Raw genomic sequence first — 15,747 nt, forward strand, 5'->3', positions numbered from 1 at the left:
AATACGTCGTAATTCGAAGCTTCTCGGTGTTTGTGGGCAAATGAACACAAATGGCCTGTTGTACAAGCTGAAGTGCGGCTGTCAGAAACTGGCCTCTGGCGACTGATAACACTGGAAAGACGACAAAACGCTCTTCAGAGGCAACAGCTTCTCGTAACCTTGCTTCAGAATTTTAAGCAGAAAATTGTAACGTCACATTGACTCAATGCATCTGTGACACTGAATGGAATATCGGAAAATGAGAAATTGTTTTCAAGATTTTAATAAATATCCTGCATTTGATGCATTTCAGACATTCAAGAAATAAGAGCCAGTGTGGTGTAGTGGTTAGAGTGTTGAACTGGGACATGGGAGATCTAGGTTCTAGTCCCCGCTTGGCCATGAAGCTCACTGGGTGACTTTGGACCAGTCACTGACACTCAGCCTAACTTCATAGGGTTGTTGTGAGGATAAAATGGAGAGGAGGAGAATCATGTAAGCTGCCTTGGGTTCCTTGCAGGAGGAAAAAGGCAGGATATAAATGTAATAACACATTTCATATCCATTTGTTCAGTCATTCTTCCAACATCTTGTAAGACCACATTCCTCAACCTGGCACCCTCTGGAAATGTTGGGACTGCAACTCCCATCGCCAGCCAGCATGCCCAGGTTGGCTGGGGACGCTGAGGGTTGTAGTCCAACTCATCTGCAGGGTACCCGGTTGGGAAAGACCACTGTAAGCTATCAGTATTTCCATCTTTATACCCTTCCTGACTAACCCATTGGGTTCTCTATGACTAAGGTAATGTTGCAGATAGGTGGTGGGGGAAGAAATAAGATAGATAGAAAACACCCATCTACGTGAACCTGAGGCTCTCCCAAACTCATCATGGTTCCCAGGTGTATGTACCCAAGTGTTTACAAAATGAGCGTGCATGTCACCTACATGTTACCGTGGGGAGTGCCTGGGTATACGTGGCAAACCTGTTGTCCTTGCAAAGGTTTGGCACTACTGCTATGGAGCTTGAAAGAATGTATAAACATGTAGAAGAGGGGCTGTGGCCCAGTGGCAGAACCCATGCTTGACGTGCAGAAGGTTCCAGGGTAGATCCCTGGCATCTTCAGGTAGGGCTGGAAAAACTTCTGCCTGAAACCCTGAGGAGCTGCTGCCAGTCAGTGTCGACAATACTGAGCTAGATGGACCCATGGTCTGATTCGGTATAAGGCAGCTTCCTATGCTCCTAATACACCAATGGGAATTTTCCTATCAGGCTTGTATGGAGCTGCACCTGTGTATCCTAGGTCTTTTGCATGGTATTTAATACTTCTTCAGCATACCCACTTCCTACACAATGAGTTACTAGCAAATAGTCTAGAACAGTATCACATCATTGATTGAATAGGGTTGAGGCAGAGAAAAACGTTGATGGTGCTTCCTCCCCCCGCCCCCCCCCAATAGCGCTAAGGTTACATACCTCAGAATTTAGGTCAGAGCACTAAATTCTATATATATATTTTTAAAACTTGTTTATTGGCTTTAATGAAATATTACGTGATACACTTTGTTATTTTCACAGTTTTATTTGTAAAGACCATTGCATGAAAAGCTGCATTTAATTGTAATCCAAACCCTGGGGAAAAAACAACCCACATCAGTTTGTGATATGTATGCTAAAGTGCTTGAAATAACAATACTTTTACTGATATTCACTTCCTGAACATTATCCAGTCCTGATCAATTTACTAATAATGTAAAAGACAAAATAGCAATGTATTATGAAGATATTTAAGGGGGGGAGGAAGGAGGCCTTTAATAAACTATACCAGGTAATATATGTACATTTCAAGTGTAACATACAACATTTCCTTATGAGATATACACCTTCACTTGTTGGGGGCGGGGGGATGAAATCAAAGTAAGAATGAATCTGCAGCATATCTCAAACATATTCTAAAGAAAAAAGCAGTTAACCACCCAGTCCAAACATATTTGCTCAGAGGTCAGTCCCACTTAATACAATGGAATTTACTTCCATTGGGCTGCAAAAGTGTCCATTCAGAAGATGAAGTACTGGGGTTTTCCCAACACTGCAACCACCTCATTCTGGTTAGTATCAGATATTTGTAAAGTGTTTACATAGTGAACTACTTTACAATTCAATTTTGTCCCTTCCTTTTCTGTTTTTTACTACATTAGTATAGCAACGCTATCAAGAACATAAAATGTTTTGAGTCACAGTTCTTGAATACAGAACTTACTTGGTAGGTTGTTTTAAACATACCAACCAGGAAACTTCGGTTGTTTTAAAAATTCAGTTTCTCAAATCAACGAAGGCTTATTAACACTGATGTCAAAAGGGTGCATTACATTTTAGAGTGACTAGATCTTCACCCTTCCAAGAAGCTAGAACGGTTTCTGTAAGTTTGCAGGAACACACCCCTCAGTTTCAAGTGATCAAAGTGGTCTGTTAAAAACCCCGAAAGGGCTGCACGCAATAGGAATAAAATGAAATGTCACAAAGAACTGCACTCATGAAGTGGTCAAATAGCCTAGTCTACCAGGGATCACTCTCATGCTTCAAAAATACCTTAAGGTTGTTATAATACTACACAATTATACAGTGCTTTATTGCCTAAAAGGAAATAGACATACACAGAGTGTTCCTTGCACACTGTTCATGTGCTTTGAAACACAAAAGATGAGAAATGAATTAATGCTTTACAGAAATTTCACTGCCAGGTAGGAGGTTCAACCCCCCCCCCATGCAAGCGGTGGAGGCCAGAGACCTATTGTGAATATTAAAGCATACGACCTTTACGGGGTGTCATTATATAGCCATGTCAAGGTTACGTTTCCTTTTGTCATGAAATAAGCCTCAAAGTCAGCAGAACGCCCACGCTCCAGAAACTCTTTTAGCTGCACACAAGACCAGCAGCTGCAAGACGAGATGGTAGTCAGTTCAGGTATACCAAATTTGCCCGATTCCTCTGGAATGAACGGGGCCATCCAAGCCGCAACTTGCATTTAGTTTAATGTCACCTAGTAAAAGCAAGAGTTGGGACCTCTTGCATTGGGCTGACAGTGCAAAAAGCAAAGCATAGATGGGTATTCGATACAGATGTGAAGGCTTGCAGGAAATTAGCAAAAACAGTTTTTACTCAAATCCCTGGAAAAATTGTGTGTTGCTTTAAAAAAGAAAAAAAAAAAAAAGAGGCTTTCCCCCATGTTTCCTGAATTTTTTCCCAGGCCTTCACATCTGTCATATTTGTCAGCCCCACCATTTTCCTGTTCATTCTGATCCATATACCCATTGTTGAGGCATCATCCAAGTTTGTTTTTTTATTAACTGTCAGAATACATGTAAACCAGAACAACAGTCTGCAGTTTGTGTCTTGGGGAGGGGGGGGGGACACAAAGGGGGCCAAACTGTATTACTGGTTACCTGCACATTATTGGAGAACTAGAAAGGAGAAAGCATTTCTAATAACTGCAAATACCTAAACTTTTGAAAGCACATTTTTAATGCGATAACCACGTGTCTTACCTAAAGTTTGCTTGAAGAATAAATGAAAAGGGATAAAAATTAAAATAATTTTTCCATGTATTCTTTTCCCCAGCTTTAACTGGGGTTGTATGCTCATCCAGTGACATCCACAGCTCTCTCAGAATATGCGTTTAAAAACATTTGATACACATTCCATCAATCCAAGACAGAAGTTATCTGGGCTGATTCATGATATCTAAACATCTGATTTCTGATCACAACTGAGATAACTACATGGTTAAGTGTAAATAGGAAGCTGGTTTTGTTTGGAGACGGGAATATCTGGAGACACCCCCCCCCCCCACATGCGTACAGAAATGTTGGTGAAGGCTTCCAAATGCATGCTTCACAATCATGCTGCCAAAGCCCTTTGGGGTGAAGTTGATGCAGTGAGATCTGTGTGCTATTGCAGCAAATATTGTGTGGTAGAAGTGACCACCCAGTTTTTCAAGTAGGTGGAGATATTGGCAAAATGCCTTGATGTGTGCAAGCCACGTGTTGGCTCAGGAACATCTAACTGTTTATGGGTAACATTCCCAAACTTGATGCTCTTTTCTGGCTAAAAACAGCTGGTGAAGGACCATCGGAGGTCACAGAACATAGCAGCAGGCGAAGCAGTAGAAGATGGGTAGTTTTAGGGTGGAAGAAGACATCCCCAAAACTGTATTTGCTGCTGAAGTATGAAGCAGAACATGCACTTAACCTTTCTCCCACCCACCATATTCCCTCTCCAATCTCGTCTCTCCCAGTTTTCCTGACTTGGCTGGGAAACAAATTCTAGAGCTAAGTAACCTCTGCCCGTAACTTCTCCCTTGCAAGTGCCTGCATGTTTATGGCAAACCTACAGCTGGGAGTCCTGCATTTACACCCTAAGAGCGAGACCACACAGGAAAATCATCAGCTGGTGAAATGTGTTTAGCCTTCTGTACAAATTATGCTCTCTTTTCCCAACCCATATTTTTCCTTGCTTCAGCTCTAAGTCCTCTTTCTTGAAAACAAGCACTATGGACAGAGCACCAATGAAAAAGCACCAATGAAACAGGGCATGTGCCTTAACATGATAAGCATCAATTGCTTCTATCAAAGGGCTTCCCCTCCAAGGAGACTATTGTCAAGCATGATGAATGGACCTGACAGACATAGAGCTCATTAAGCCCCAGAGATCAAAATAATAAAATCTACCTTTTAAGCCAAGTCTCCAAATGAGTGGGCAAGTCTATCAACGGGGTAAAAATAGAATGAATGATGCATACTGGATTGCTATCCATGCTGCCCCAATATCTTGTATTCATTTTGGCTTAAATTGGTCTAAAACGTCTGCCTACAACAGTTGCGTTGCTACTACTAAAAAGGCTGAATTTTTCTGTCTAGCAGAATAGCCTCTAGAGCTGGGTACCTGTTGCCTTGCTCTCTTTAAAAGACTCGAAAACCAAGAGAGGCGTCTCACATCACTGGCGCACATTCTGCTGGAAGCAGGAAGCTTTCACATGTCACTTGGGTATCGTAGGGATGCTGAGGCCACACGAGAGGAGGTGCAACATGGTGACTTTCCAGGCCAGCATTGCCAATGGCCCCAGGTGGGCCAATACTGACAGCAATGTCAACATCCCTCACACATGAATACAAGCTCCCTGTGTTACTTGAGCAGGGTGGGAAAAAGCAATGTTGAAGTGGCTCTCAGACTAAGGTAATGACCAGACTAGGGTAATGTAAGCAGCAGCCCTAAGAGGCGGTCTTTATGCCATTGGAGTCTTCCCCAAGCCGGTGCCCTCCAGCTGTGTGGGACTAGTTTCCACCATCCCCTGGGGACAATGGGAGCTGTGATCCAACACAGCTGGAGGGCAGTGGGTTGAGAAAGACTGCCTTACTGCATGGGAGGCTGCTTCAATGTAGTGGCTCTCCGCATCCTAGTTGCCTTGTCTGGAGCAGCCCGCTAGGTGTATGCTTTCTGTTCCCATGAAAAGTCACCTGTGAGCAAAGTAAAATGGTATGAATAAAGCTTGGAGAGACTTGCCAAATAGGAGCAGCCATCCATGGGGATGAGGTAATGTGCGGACCAGTCCTTATTCTTCTGGATGCAGGAAGATGACGCAACTGCCAAGCCTTTTTTGGCATTTTCAGTCATCTGAAACAATTTTGCTGGAATTCTGCCTAAATTGCTTGTGATAAAAGGCTGCTTTTTCTTCCTCCCCCCCCCCCCTTCCAAGAAGGCCTGTTGAAACAGGTGCACAGAACACAAAAGCCCAGAAAGGCAGAGGGCAGTGGCAGAGGGAAGGAGAATGTTGAAAGCTTGGCTAACCGTTCAGACCTATAGTACGGATGTTTGTTTTTTTCTCTTGTGTTATGACGTATAGCAAAATTCCTCAAGCAGACCCTGGTGGGCTCCTCCCTGAAGCTCAGGGATTCCTCAGCTCCAGTGTAAAAATGTTTCTTTGTACCACTTGTCCTAATGGACAAAGTCACAGAGAAGATCCAGAATCCTATGACTCACAGCTTATTCAATGCACGCAAAAAGATTTGGATTTAAACAGTATAACAAGAGACCAACAACGTTCAGGGAATAGAGCAAACAGTATACATTCACAAGAAGAGTACAGCAGTGGCTACCTAGAGAGTCTTCGTGTGTTCCTTTGCAATACACGAAAAAAAACCCCTCCCTGCTACATTTGTACAATATTTACACAGGGAGTGACTTTCTCCCCATATATGCAAGTAATGCTCCCACCCCAACCCTATAAAGTTGGTTTGAGCTACGTTTTTTCCCTCCAACCCAAGAACACTGATTCTAAGAAAAGTTTCTTATTCGTAAATATTTCTGAAGGAAGACAGCCTATTTACACACATCGAACACGCGAAAATACTCTATTTTATACTAAAACTCTGATTTGAAAACTACAATACTGCAGCTTAGCTTGTTTGCGGCTCTGGGGCAGACCAGCAAGGAGACTAATATGAGTGAGGGAGCTCCCCCACTCTCACCTATCAACAAGCTGATTTTAACGTACAGTGGGGCACTACCAGCAGCATTTACGCTTCAATAGATCCACCCTCTCCCAAATTTGGTGCATTTTGTTTGCCTGGGAGAGGAGACAGAAAGGGAGAGGGAGCTGTTTGCAAAGCCATGTGCTACACGTCCACTCCTTTGATGAGTGACCCTTCCAAGATGATGTTGAAGTCCTGCAATGTCTGAAGGACCCTGATGAGGGTGTTCACTGTCATGCGGTCACGTAGGAGAGCATTCTCTTCATACATCCGAGTGATGGGCGGACACTCTGCCAACAACGGAATCCACTGAGGGAGCAAGTGATCCCTGTTAAAGAAATGGTAACATCAAGCAAGGTACATCCAAAGGCCCATTTAAGGTACACTTACAGCATGGATAAAAGGCAGAAACAAACCTTGGTTAATATAGGTTACAGACTGGCTGCAAACCAGGATGTGGTGGCCACATCTTGATATAGTTTTCCAAACAGTTGTTTGCCTTAACCATAGTAAGAAATCAATATACTAAAACTGAAATATTATTTATTTAATTTCATTTCATTTCTGTACTGCCCAATAGCCGAAGCTCTCTAGGCGGTTCACAATATTAGGTAACATAACAGCTGTAAAGGGTCTGCTTTGAAGCAAAGGGAATCCATTTTGAAGCAAAGGGAATCTAACATTGAGCTAAAGGCCTTTAGTTAAGCATCAGCAACGAACGTTTAGCGAAGAAGGAACACTTTATTCTAGATGAGGAAAATGGAACATCAGCAAGTAATCTAGATGCTGGCATGTCATAAGGTGGCCTAGATTATCCTAGAATGACCACAGAGGAAATGGGGGAGAAGTTGAGTCTGGAGAACAAGAAAAAACAAAGACTAGCAAATGGGCGGTGGGAGGGGTTTTGGCAAGACTAGTCATCATCTATAACCAAAAAGTCATGACAAACTTCAGGAGGTATTAACGGGATAATGGTGAGCAGAATTAGGTAAAAGAACGAACTGATATTAAGTGGGGCAGGGCTTTGAACCTGGAGGAATGATCTTGAGGGACCATTAACAACCAATAAAGGGGCTTAAATCCTATTGTTACCATTTTGGGCACATGGAATAGGAGCTAACAAAAGCTCTAAAACATAAAAAGAAGCATGCCCAGGCTTCTGGGGCTGTCTGATCCTGGTTCCTGGAGTGTGCATCGTGCCTGCTCTACGTCCTGAGTCAGTGTAGCACCTGTCGACAGATACTGCAACTTGCTGCTTAAAGAAAAATGGTAAGGCTAACTTATTTTCCTTTCTGTACTTGTATGAGTGAATGTGTGCATTCACTTTCCTATTTTCAATAAAGCAGACCTCTTTTTAACTAAGCTTGCTATTGAACTGTGCTCTTTCAGTCCAAAGAGTAGATCTCAAATCCCAAGTCCATCTCTATTCTTATTGGGTAGGGTTGCAGGGACCTGTCTCAGTGGGGATTTAAACCATAAAATTCAAACCTAGTCCAAGTAGGGTTTGATACCAAACGTATTTCCCTTGCAGTGTCTGAGCTTACATCTTTTTCAAGCAACGTATAATTAAGGTGCATAAAAAGCAGAAGTAGCCATGCTGGTCCATAAGGACTGCCCCCCACTCCAAAATCCAGTTGGGCAATAGCTTTATTAGGACCAACAACAGCAAAAATCACAAAATAGTGACATTTCCCCACCTCTCTAGCTTTCTGCAAGGTAACAGACACTGTGTCTCCCAATACGTGCCTTCGGTGGCAAGGCTTAGCTCACCAAGTTAAATGAAGCCAACTCAAAGGTCACAAAAAAAAAATAGCTTAAGGGGCCAAAGTATTTCACTGATAGTCTATATTAAATGCTACAGTGGCTTCTGACAGCAATCTGAGATGACTGCATACAAAGCCAGAACAAAAAAATCAAAGTGATATAAACAAATAGATTTTGAAAAGTATATGGGAGGAACAGCTTAAAAACCTAAATCCCAATCAGAGATATCTGACAAGTATGAAAAGAATGCTGGAAAATCTTGGGTTCAAAATCCAAATGATGCCATAGCAGCCCTGGGCAAGCCACTCCCAGTCTAAGTTTCCCACCTGAGGGATGGAAATAATATAGGTGACCTCAGACTGTTGCTAGGAAGATAACACTTTTGTAGCATTGTAGCACCTTGGAAGAACTTCTTCATGAGCCAGTACATACATACCGAGTTCCAAGACAAACTAGAATTTGGAATTTGCCATCCTTCCCTATGTTCCGTGGAGCAGTATTGATGGCATTTACGTAGTGGCAGAATGTTTTACAGGAGGATTTTTGAAGAAGAACATCCTCTTCACTGTCCCCAATCTGGTCAGTCGTCTCAAAGTAGGCAACAGCCTTTTCTGAGGGTGGACGAAAGGAGAAAGCAAGATCTCGCTAAATACAGAATGCAAATAATCTCTTGGCCTGTTCAACTTGCTATTTATTTATTTATTTGTATACTGCTCCCCATCTAAAACAGATTCTGGAGTGGTGAACGTAAGAGGTACAATAGTAAAAAAAGATAAAAGCTTAAAACATCATTTTAGAATTATTAAAAACACAATGCCAATAAAAAACGTGGCTGGTCATTTAAGGAATGCTTCCTGGAGCAGAACTGTTTTCAGGAGGTGCCAGAAGGAACACAGTGTTGGGGCAGGGAGTTCTAAAGTAAGGGGGGGAACACACTTCTCCGGATGGACTCCAATCAGACCATGGGTCCTTGTGGAAGCAACAGGAGCATGCCCTCTGATGACCTCAGAGACTGGGCAGATTGGTAACGGAGAAGGCACTCTCTCAGGTATCCTAGTCCCAAGTTGTTCCCTGGACTGCAAGGAGGTCAAATCAGTCAGTCTTAAAGGAAATCAACCCTGACTGCTCATTGGAAGGACAGATGCTGAAGCTGAAGCTCAAATATTTCGGCCACCTAATGTGAAGAGAAATGTCACTGGAAAAGACCCTGATGCTGGGAAAGATTGAAGGCAAAAGGAGAAGGGGATGGCAGGGGATGAGATGGCTAGATAGCATCACCGATGCAATGAATATGAACTTGAGCACACTCCGGGAGAAAGTGGAGGACAGGAAGGCCTGGCGTGCTATGGTCCATGGGGTCACGAAGAGTTGGACACGACTGAACGACTGAACAACAACAAGCAAACCTTAAATCTGGTCCAGTAGCAAATGGGCAACCATTAGTTCATTTAGAAGCTGGGGTGGTAGAGAAATGGTGATTTGACCAAATGTTTGTGTAACTGACCAAGTAATTCATTATTATGCGAATTCCACCCACCCACCTTTGTCTTGCTGAATCATAAGCTCCACTGAATTCAGTAGGGTTTATTTCTGATTAAATATGCATAGAACTGTACTGTTAATCTGCAATTGTCCATTCCCCCTCCAAAAGACTTTTAAAATTTGGGTCTTTTAAAACTTTGGATCTAAAACTTGAAAAAAACATTTTTGGGTTTTTGCAAGATATCCTTATTTTAAAAAGAATAGAAACCCATGTATGTATGTATGTATGTATGTATATTCCTAGTATTTTAGGTTTAAAAATAGAGTAGAATGGAATTATGACTTTATATTTTTAACAAGTCTGCTTCAAATAATTGTTTTTTTCTTTGGAGGTGTATGTAACACTGCATGTCTCGAATAAGATGAGCTGGTCAAGGAACAATCCACCCACTATGTAAAAGTGGTTTTTTTTTCTGTATATATCCAAAGGCTGTTAACTATAATGGTGGCTCTCAGTGAGTGGCAAATGAGGCAGCCATTTTGAATTTACCAAAACTTAAAAAGCACCTCAGAACAGGGCTTTCTGGAAAAAATGAAATGGTAGCCACTCGGATTATCTTTCCTGAAAGGAATTTTGCCTCACCCCTGAAATATAGCCAAAACAAAAAAGCCAATTTTGAATACCAACAGATGAAAAATGGTCCTTGTCAGTTCAGTACAGAAGCTAGCATTCACAGTACAGAGTAATAAAGATATACCTGTAGGCATGGCTGTATTTACTCAAGTGCTAAAAAAAATTAAACTTCTGCATGCAGCTTAATCTAAAACCTGCACCAAGAAGAAACAATTCTTCAACTTTCAATTATGCAAATTGAGCATGCTTGCACAATTTTTTTTTCTACACCTTTTATTGTTATGCCTAATAGTATATACTAATAGTATTAGGCATAATGGCCAGTAAGCAAGCAGTTAAGAACTACACATTTATGGCAGTTAGCTCCTTGCAAATACTTATTAGTTGGGGAAAGGTTAAAGTTAACAGTTTTGCAGTTAGGTACTGAGTGATTTCAGCAGCAGCAGCTTGGCTGAATCAGTCCTAGAGCGATAGCTAATTTATGACCTTAAAGTGCATTCCTAACACATTAAGACACAGTAGCCATGGATTCAAAGGTAATTACTGCCTTGAAGGCATCTATTGCAAAAAGTATTCTGTACATTCTATTGCTTTTACACTAGCTTGCAAGTTAAGAATCACTTTGAAAATACAGGCCTATCGTAACAAAGGGAAGGTATGAAACTTCCAGGTAAAATCTCTTCTTTATTATATGTGGAATGCCCTTGTGAATTTCAAAGAGGTGCAGGCCGGTGTGGGGAAAAAGCCAAATCCACCCATTCCATTTGTCTCCCTTACATAAAATGTTTCCAGTGTGACAAAAGACCGACCCACACAGAAGTAGTAGCCATACCACTAAAGCCGCTTAAGAAGGAGTCCAAAGATGGCCCACAACATTTTGATTGCCTCTACCACCTCCCCCTCCCCAGCCCCTCCCCTTATGGTAAAAATATAACAAACAAAATAATTGATGGTTTGCTTCCCTTCAGTGGTAGTCCAATTTGCTGCCTGAGGGGGACCGCTTCACATTGGCTAATGGTATGTCTGGCCCAGCCATTCTCAGCAAGTAGCCACCATTTATAGGAGGGGCATTGAACTTCTTTCAGCCAGAGGGCTGAATTCAATTTCAGAGACGCTCTCAGGATCCCCATTCCAGTTGTAGGTGTGGCCAAAGGCAAAAGGGGCAAGGCTAAAATACCAGCATATTTCAGCTTAAGGGTCTTACTGCCAGTAACCACGCCTTAGGAGAGGCATTCCAACCTTTTAGAATGGGGAAAACAGCTGATCGGTAATTGGGGGAAAGGGGACATGGGAAGGGGGTGTGACCATCTGGGGAAACCCCAGGGCCGGATGGGGCCCACAGGCCTGAGTTTCTGTACCTCTTATTTATAAAACTGGGACAACAATCAGTTTCACCAGACTTGCATGAAGCCCAAATGCAAGGCATCACTAGCGTCTTGGTCAGAGCCCAGCCAAACCAAACATGCTGGTTACCTATGAAGTCCCAGATGAAGACGTTCTTATGGAAGATACGAGCAGACTTGAAACTATGGTGGAAGACCTGCTCCAGTGCTGTAACCAGGCCGTTTTCTCCACACAAGAGAACAGTGAGGCTTCCTCTCTACAGAAAGAAGAAGAATGGTGATATGCATGTGGCGCACCAACACAAACCGATAGCCACCCAATTATATGCCATTTCTGATTCTGATCCCACTAGTGATGCTTATTAACCAGTTTCCCAAATGCCGTAGGGCACTTCAGTGGCAAGAATTATTGACATTGCTGCAAGGGGATGAGGGGGTCATATGGCTTAACTGACATTGCTCCAGATTCATTACTTCTTCTAACGGAGACACGATGGGTTTGGACCATTTACGGAGGGGCAGCCATGTTGGTCTGCTGCAGCAAGAACAACAAAGTCTTCCAGACTAACCTTAAAGCAGCGGCGTTGAATCTCTCTCAGCCCAAGGGCCAAATTCCATTTTGGAGAACTGCACGCAAGGGGTGGATGGGCCCCCAAGTACCAGCATGTTTTAGCTGAAAGCTCTGGCTGCCAGGAACCAAGCCTTAGGAGAGGCATTGCAACCCTTTGGAATAGGGAAAAAACTGCACAAAAAGCCAAGAAACCACCAAATGATCGGTAGTCAGGGGTGGCCCTCCGGGGAATCCCAGAGCACCAGATCGGGACCCCAGGGGGGCTGAATTTGGCCCCCAGCTCTGAGGTTCTGCACCCTTGCCTTAAAGATGAATTTAATTGTGGCATAAACTTTCATGAACTGGATTCCACTTTAGATGTATGAAGTGTTATCATGAATTACGTGTGTATACACACACACATGGTTTGGGGGAAGGCAGATTGTAAACCATAAAGTAAGAGAGTATTGAAATGCAGCAAATGAAGTTCAGTGTAAATGTCTTACAGCAGTGCACTATGGCAAGTCCCTGTCTGTTCATCTCAGTACAGAACTAAGTGTCTTCTGAAGCAGCCCTTCATATGGAAACAAATATCTGAATCCTTGGACTTTGTGCTAATTGCTGGGGTTGTAAAATGCGCTTTTTCCTCTTCTGTAAACATCTTGGCCTGTTCTTTAAGTTTTGAATGGATGGAGAGACTCCTTACACCCACTGTGACTTCTGTAGTCCAAGCCATGTGGAGCTAGGCTGCTGGGGGTGGGGGGCGGACAACGACTCTGATACCATCATGATTTCAGCTGCATTTCACGCTTTTAGCTAGGAAGGACCACGTATAAAAAAAGGGAGTGGGGCTTGGTTGATGTTTGCTTCAGGATCAGCAGCACACAACAAACGGTAAAATAATGAGCCATTAAGCTGGCTGGGGAATGCTAGGAGTTGTAGGCCTTTTCTCTGTCTAAACATGCATAGGATTGCGCCCTAAAGAAATGAAGTAACGAACTCCCAAACTTGCCAAAATGATGAACTGATACCTTTTCTTATGATGTAAAATTATGATCCTGCACCTCCTCAACAAGAACACCCACCACTTCAGAACCAACTGAAAAAGTTTGTTCACAATCCCTTTTAAGATGATGCATCTGAATGTTCAAAAAGATACCTCTTTCTCTGGCTTATGGAAGTGTTTCACTATATTGTTCACAGCTTCCCCAATTCCTTCCTGGATCTGTCCTGCATTGAGTTCTGCAAAAAAGAAGAAGAAAAGATTGGAGAGCCGAATTCACCCTCAGATCGAGGCATGAAGGCTCAAATTCTGTGAGGCTTGGCATTAAGGGCACACCTGCAGGGAGATTTTGAAAGCGCATAGAATTCACTGCCATGAGGTGCAGCGACAGCCACCAGCTTAGATTTCAAAGGGGGTTAGACAAATTTGAGGAGGATAAGGCTATCAGCGGCTACTAGTCATGATGGCTACATTCAGATGGCAGCAGGCCTCTGAATACCAGTTGCCAGTATTCACAAGAACAAGGAAAAGCTCCAGAGTTAGACCGTCCTGGCCGAGGCAGGGAAGGAAACTGGGGATACACCGAGAGACCCTCGCTTCCTCTAAAAGATCACTGATCATGTGATCCCTGCCTTCCTAACACTACCCAGAGAAGGTGCTATTGCCCCCATGTCCTGCTGGTAGGCTTCTTATAGGCATATGATTGGCCACAGTAGAAAGTGGGGTGCTGGACTAGCATTTGGTTCAGCAGGACCATTCTTATGCCAGGTGTTAAATGCAGTTTAAAACCTTGTAATATACTGACTGGTTTTGTTATTTTGTTGGAAAGAAGATTCTGGACTAGATGGAACTTGGCCTGATCCAACAGGATTCATATGTTCCTACATTCTTCCTCCTTAGAATAGCTTACATGTGACAGCCAAAGTGGAACAGTGGTTAGAGTGTTGGACTGGGACTTGGGAGTCCTGGGTTCTAGTCCCCACTCGGCCATGAAGCTCACTGGATGACTTCGGGCCTGTCACAGTCTCTCAGCCTAACCTACCTCATAGGGTTGTTGTGAGGATAAAATGGAGAGGAGGAGGGCCATATAAACCGCCTTGGGTTCCTTGGAGGAAAAAAGACGGGATATAAATGTAATCATAAATAATAAATATGGTTCCCAGGTGGTCTCATGTCCAGACACTGACCCAATACATGTTGATGTGCTGTCACCTCTTAAGAGTTAAGTGTAACTGTACCAAATGAAATTACTCTTGTGGTATTTTCTGATCCCTTTTGCGTTTGACAACTTAGAATATTGAAACACCATCACAGCCTGAAGGTAGAAGTGACAGGAGCTGCCATTCAATTCCCTTCACGAGTGGAGGGAACAATGCTTTGAAAGATAAATTCAAATCTGGAGCCCAGCAGCTTCCACCCATTACAAATACTTGGTCACAAGATTCATTTAAAACAGTTGCTCTTTCTAACTGCAAATTCAGGTGGTAAGCGCCAACAGGATTGTAGACAGATCAGGGAGAGAGGTATCAGCATGCTTGGGAGAACCCTAAGGTTTGCAGAAGTACAGAAAAATATTTAGGAAAAAAAGCCCCTAACAGACACCTCTCTCCTGCAAAAACAGCCCAATAAAGACTGTGTGTGCTCAGTGGCCACATGATGCTGAATGTGGGCGGGGGGGGGGGGGGAAAGCAGAGTAGAAAACTTGGGGTGGAATGGAATGGGACTATCCCAGAAGACAGCTGGTTGGAACAACCCTCACTGTAAGATTTTGTTCCAAGTCCCGCTTGACAAAGATTGTAGAACTGATTTCATAAAATTATTTTACAACCTTTATTCTGCAAATGAAAAGAAAATCTCTGAGGGGTGGGAGTTAATCAGTTGCCAAGATCAACATTTAATACTTGCAGTCCCTCAGACCATAGTTCTAAATGTATGCATATTTCCCTCAAGTTACAATATCTTAACAAAGATAAACATCAAAATCCACATCATCTGTGCATCCCAATGCATAACAAACGAGTACTTGTTTTCTTAAGGCTTATTATCTTGTTACTGATCTTCTCAGAAGTCAATATAAACACTTCAGTTTAAATCACAGTAGCAATAGCCCAAACTCTGGAAAAAGCGAGATTCTGAGTTGGTGTCGTTGGGTTTATTCTGGATTTTTGAAAGTACACATTTATTAGATGTGGGAAAAATTACACTTAGGGTGCAGTCCTATGGCTTGTGCCCTCGCTGCTTGGAAGCCTGCGAACTCGGAGGCTTCCAAGATTCCTATGCCCTGCTGGGCTGAAGCCGGTAGAGCAGAAGGAGCAGTGGAGGTGATCTTTGCCTCCCCGTCCTCTGTTCTTTGCTTTTTCCCTTTGGAGGGGAATAAGGGTGCTTCCAAGGGGGAGGGAAGGAGGCTGGAGGAGGCTCAGGATAAACTGTATCCTGTCCTCTCTGGTTTCCTCCCCTCCCCACCC

At 43.1% G+C, this 15,747-nt stretch overlaps 1 protein-coding gene across 4 annotated transcripts in view; it reads right to left on the bottom strand.

Moving 5' to 3' along the window:
• Positions 1–1,551: 1,551 nt before the first annotated feature.
• The window catches only part of DENND5B (DENN domain containing 5B), a 161,467-nt gene continuing 147,271 nt past the window's right edge, over positions 1,552–15,747 (bottom strand). For all 4 annotated transcript variants that reach the window (XM_084809412.1, XM_084809413.1, XM_084809410.1 and 1 more), the window contains 4 exons: positions 13,439–13,521; positions 11,860–11,986; positions 8,707–8,881; positions 1,552–6,834 (listed from right to left, as the gene is read on the bottom strand). In XM_084809412.1, coding sequence (XP_084665538.1) covers positions 6,651–6,834; positions 8,707–8,881; positions 11,860–11,986; positions 13,439–13,521 — 569 coding nt within the window. In that variant the 3' untranslated portion in view covers positions 1,552–6,650. The remainder of the gene's footprint in view (positions 6,835–8,706; positions 8,882–11,859; positions 11,987–13,438; positions 13,522–15,747) is intronic.

The sequence above is a fragment of the Heloderma suspectum genome, chromosome 7, assembly GCF_057233095.1.
Source record: "Heloderma suspectum isolate Gila_16-S chromosome 7, 16-S_ref, whole genome shotgun sequence".
NCBI classification, from domain to species: Eukaryota; Metazoa; Chordata; class Lepidosauria; order Squamata; family Helodermatidae; genus Heloderma; species Heloderma suspectum.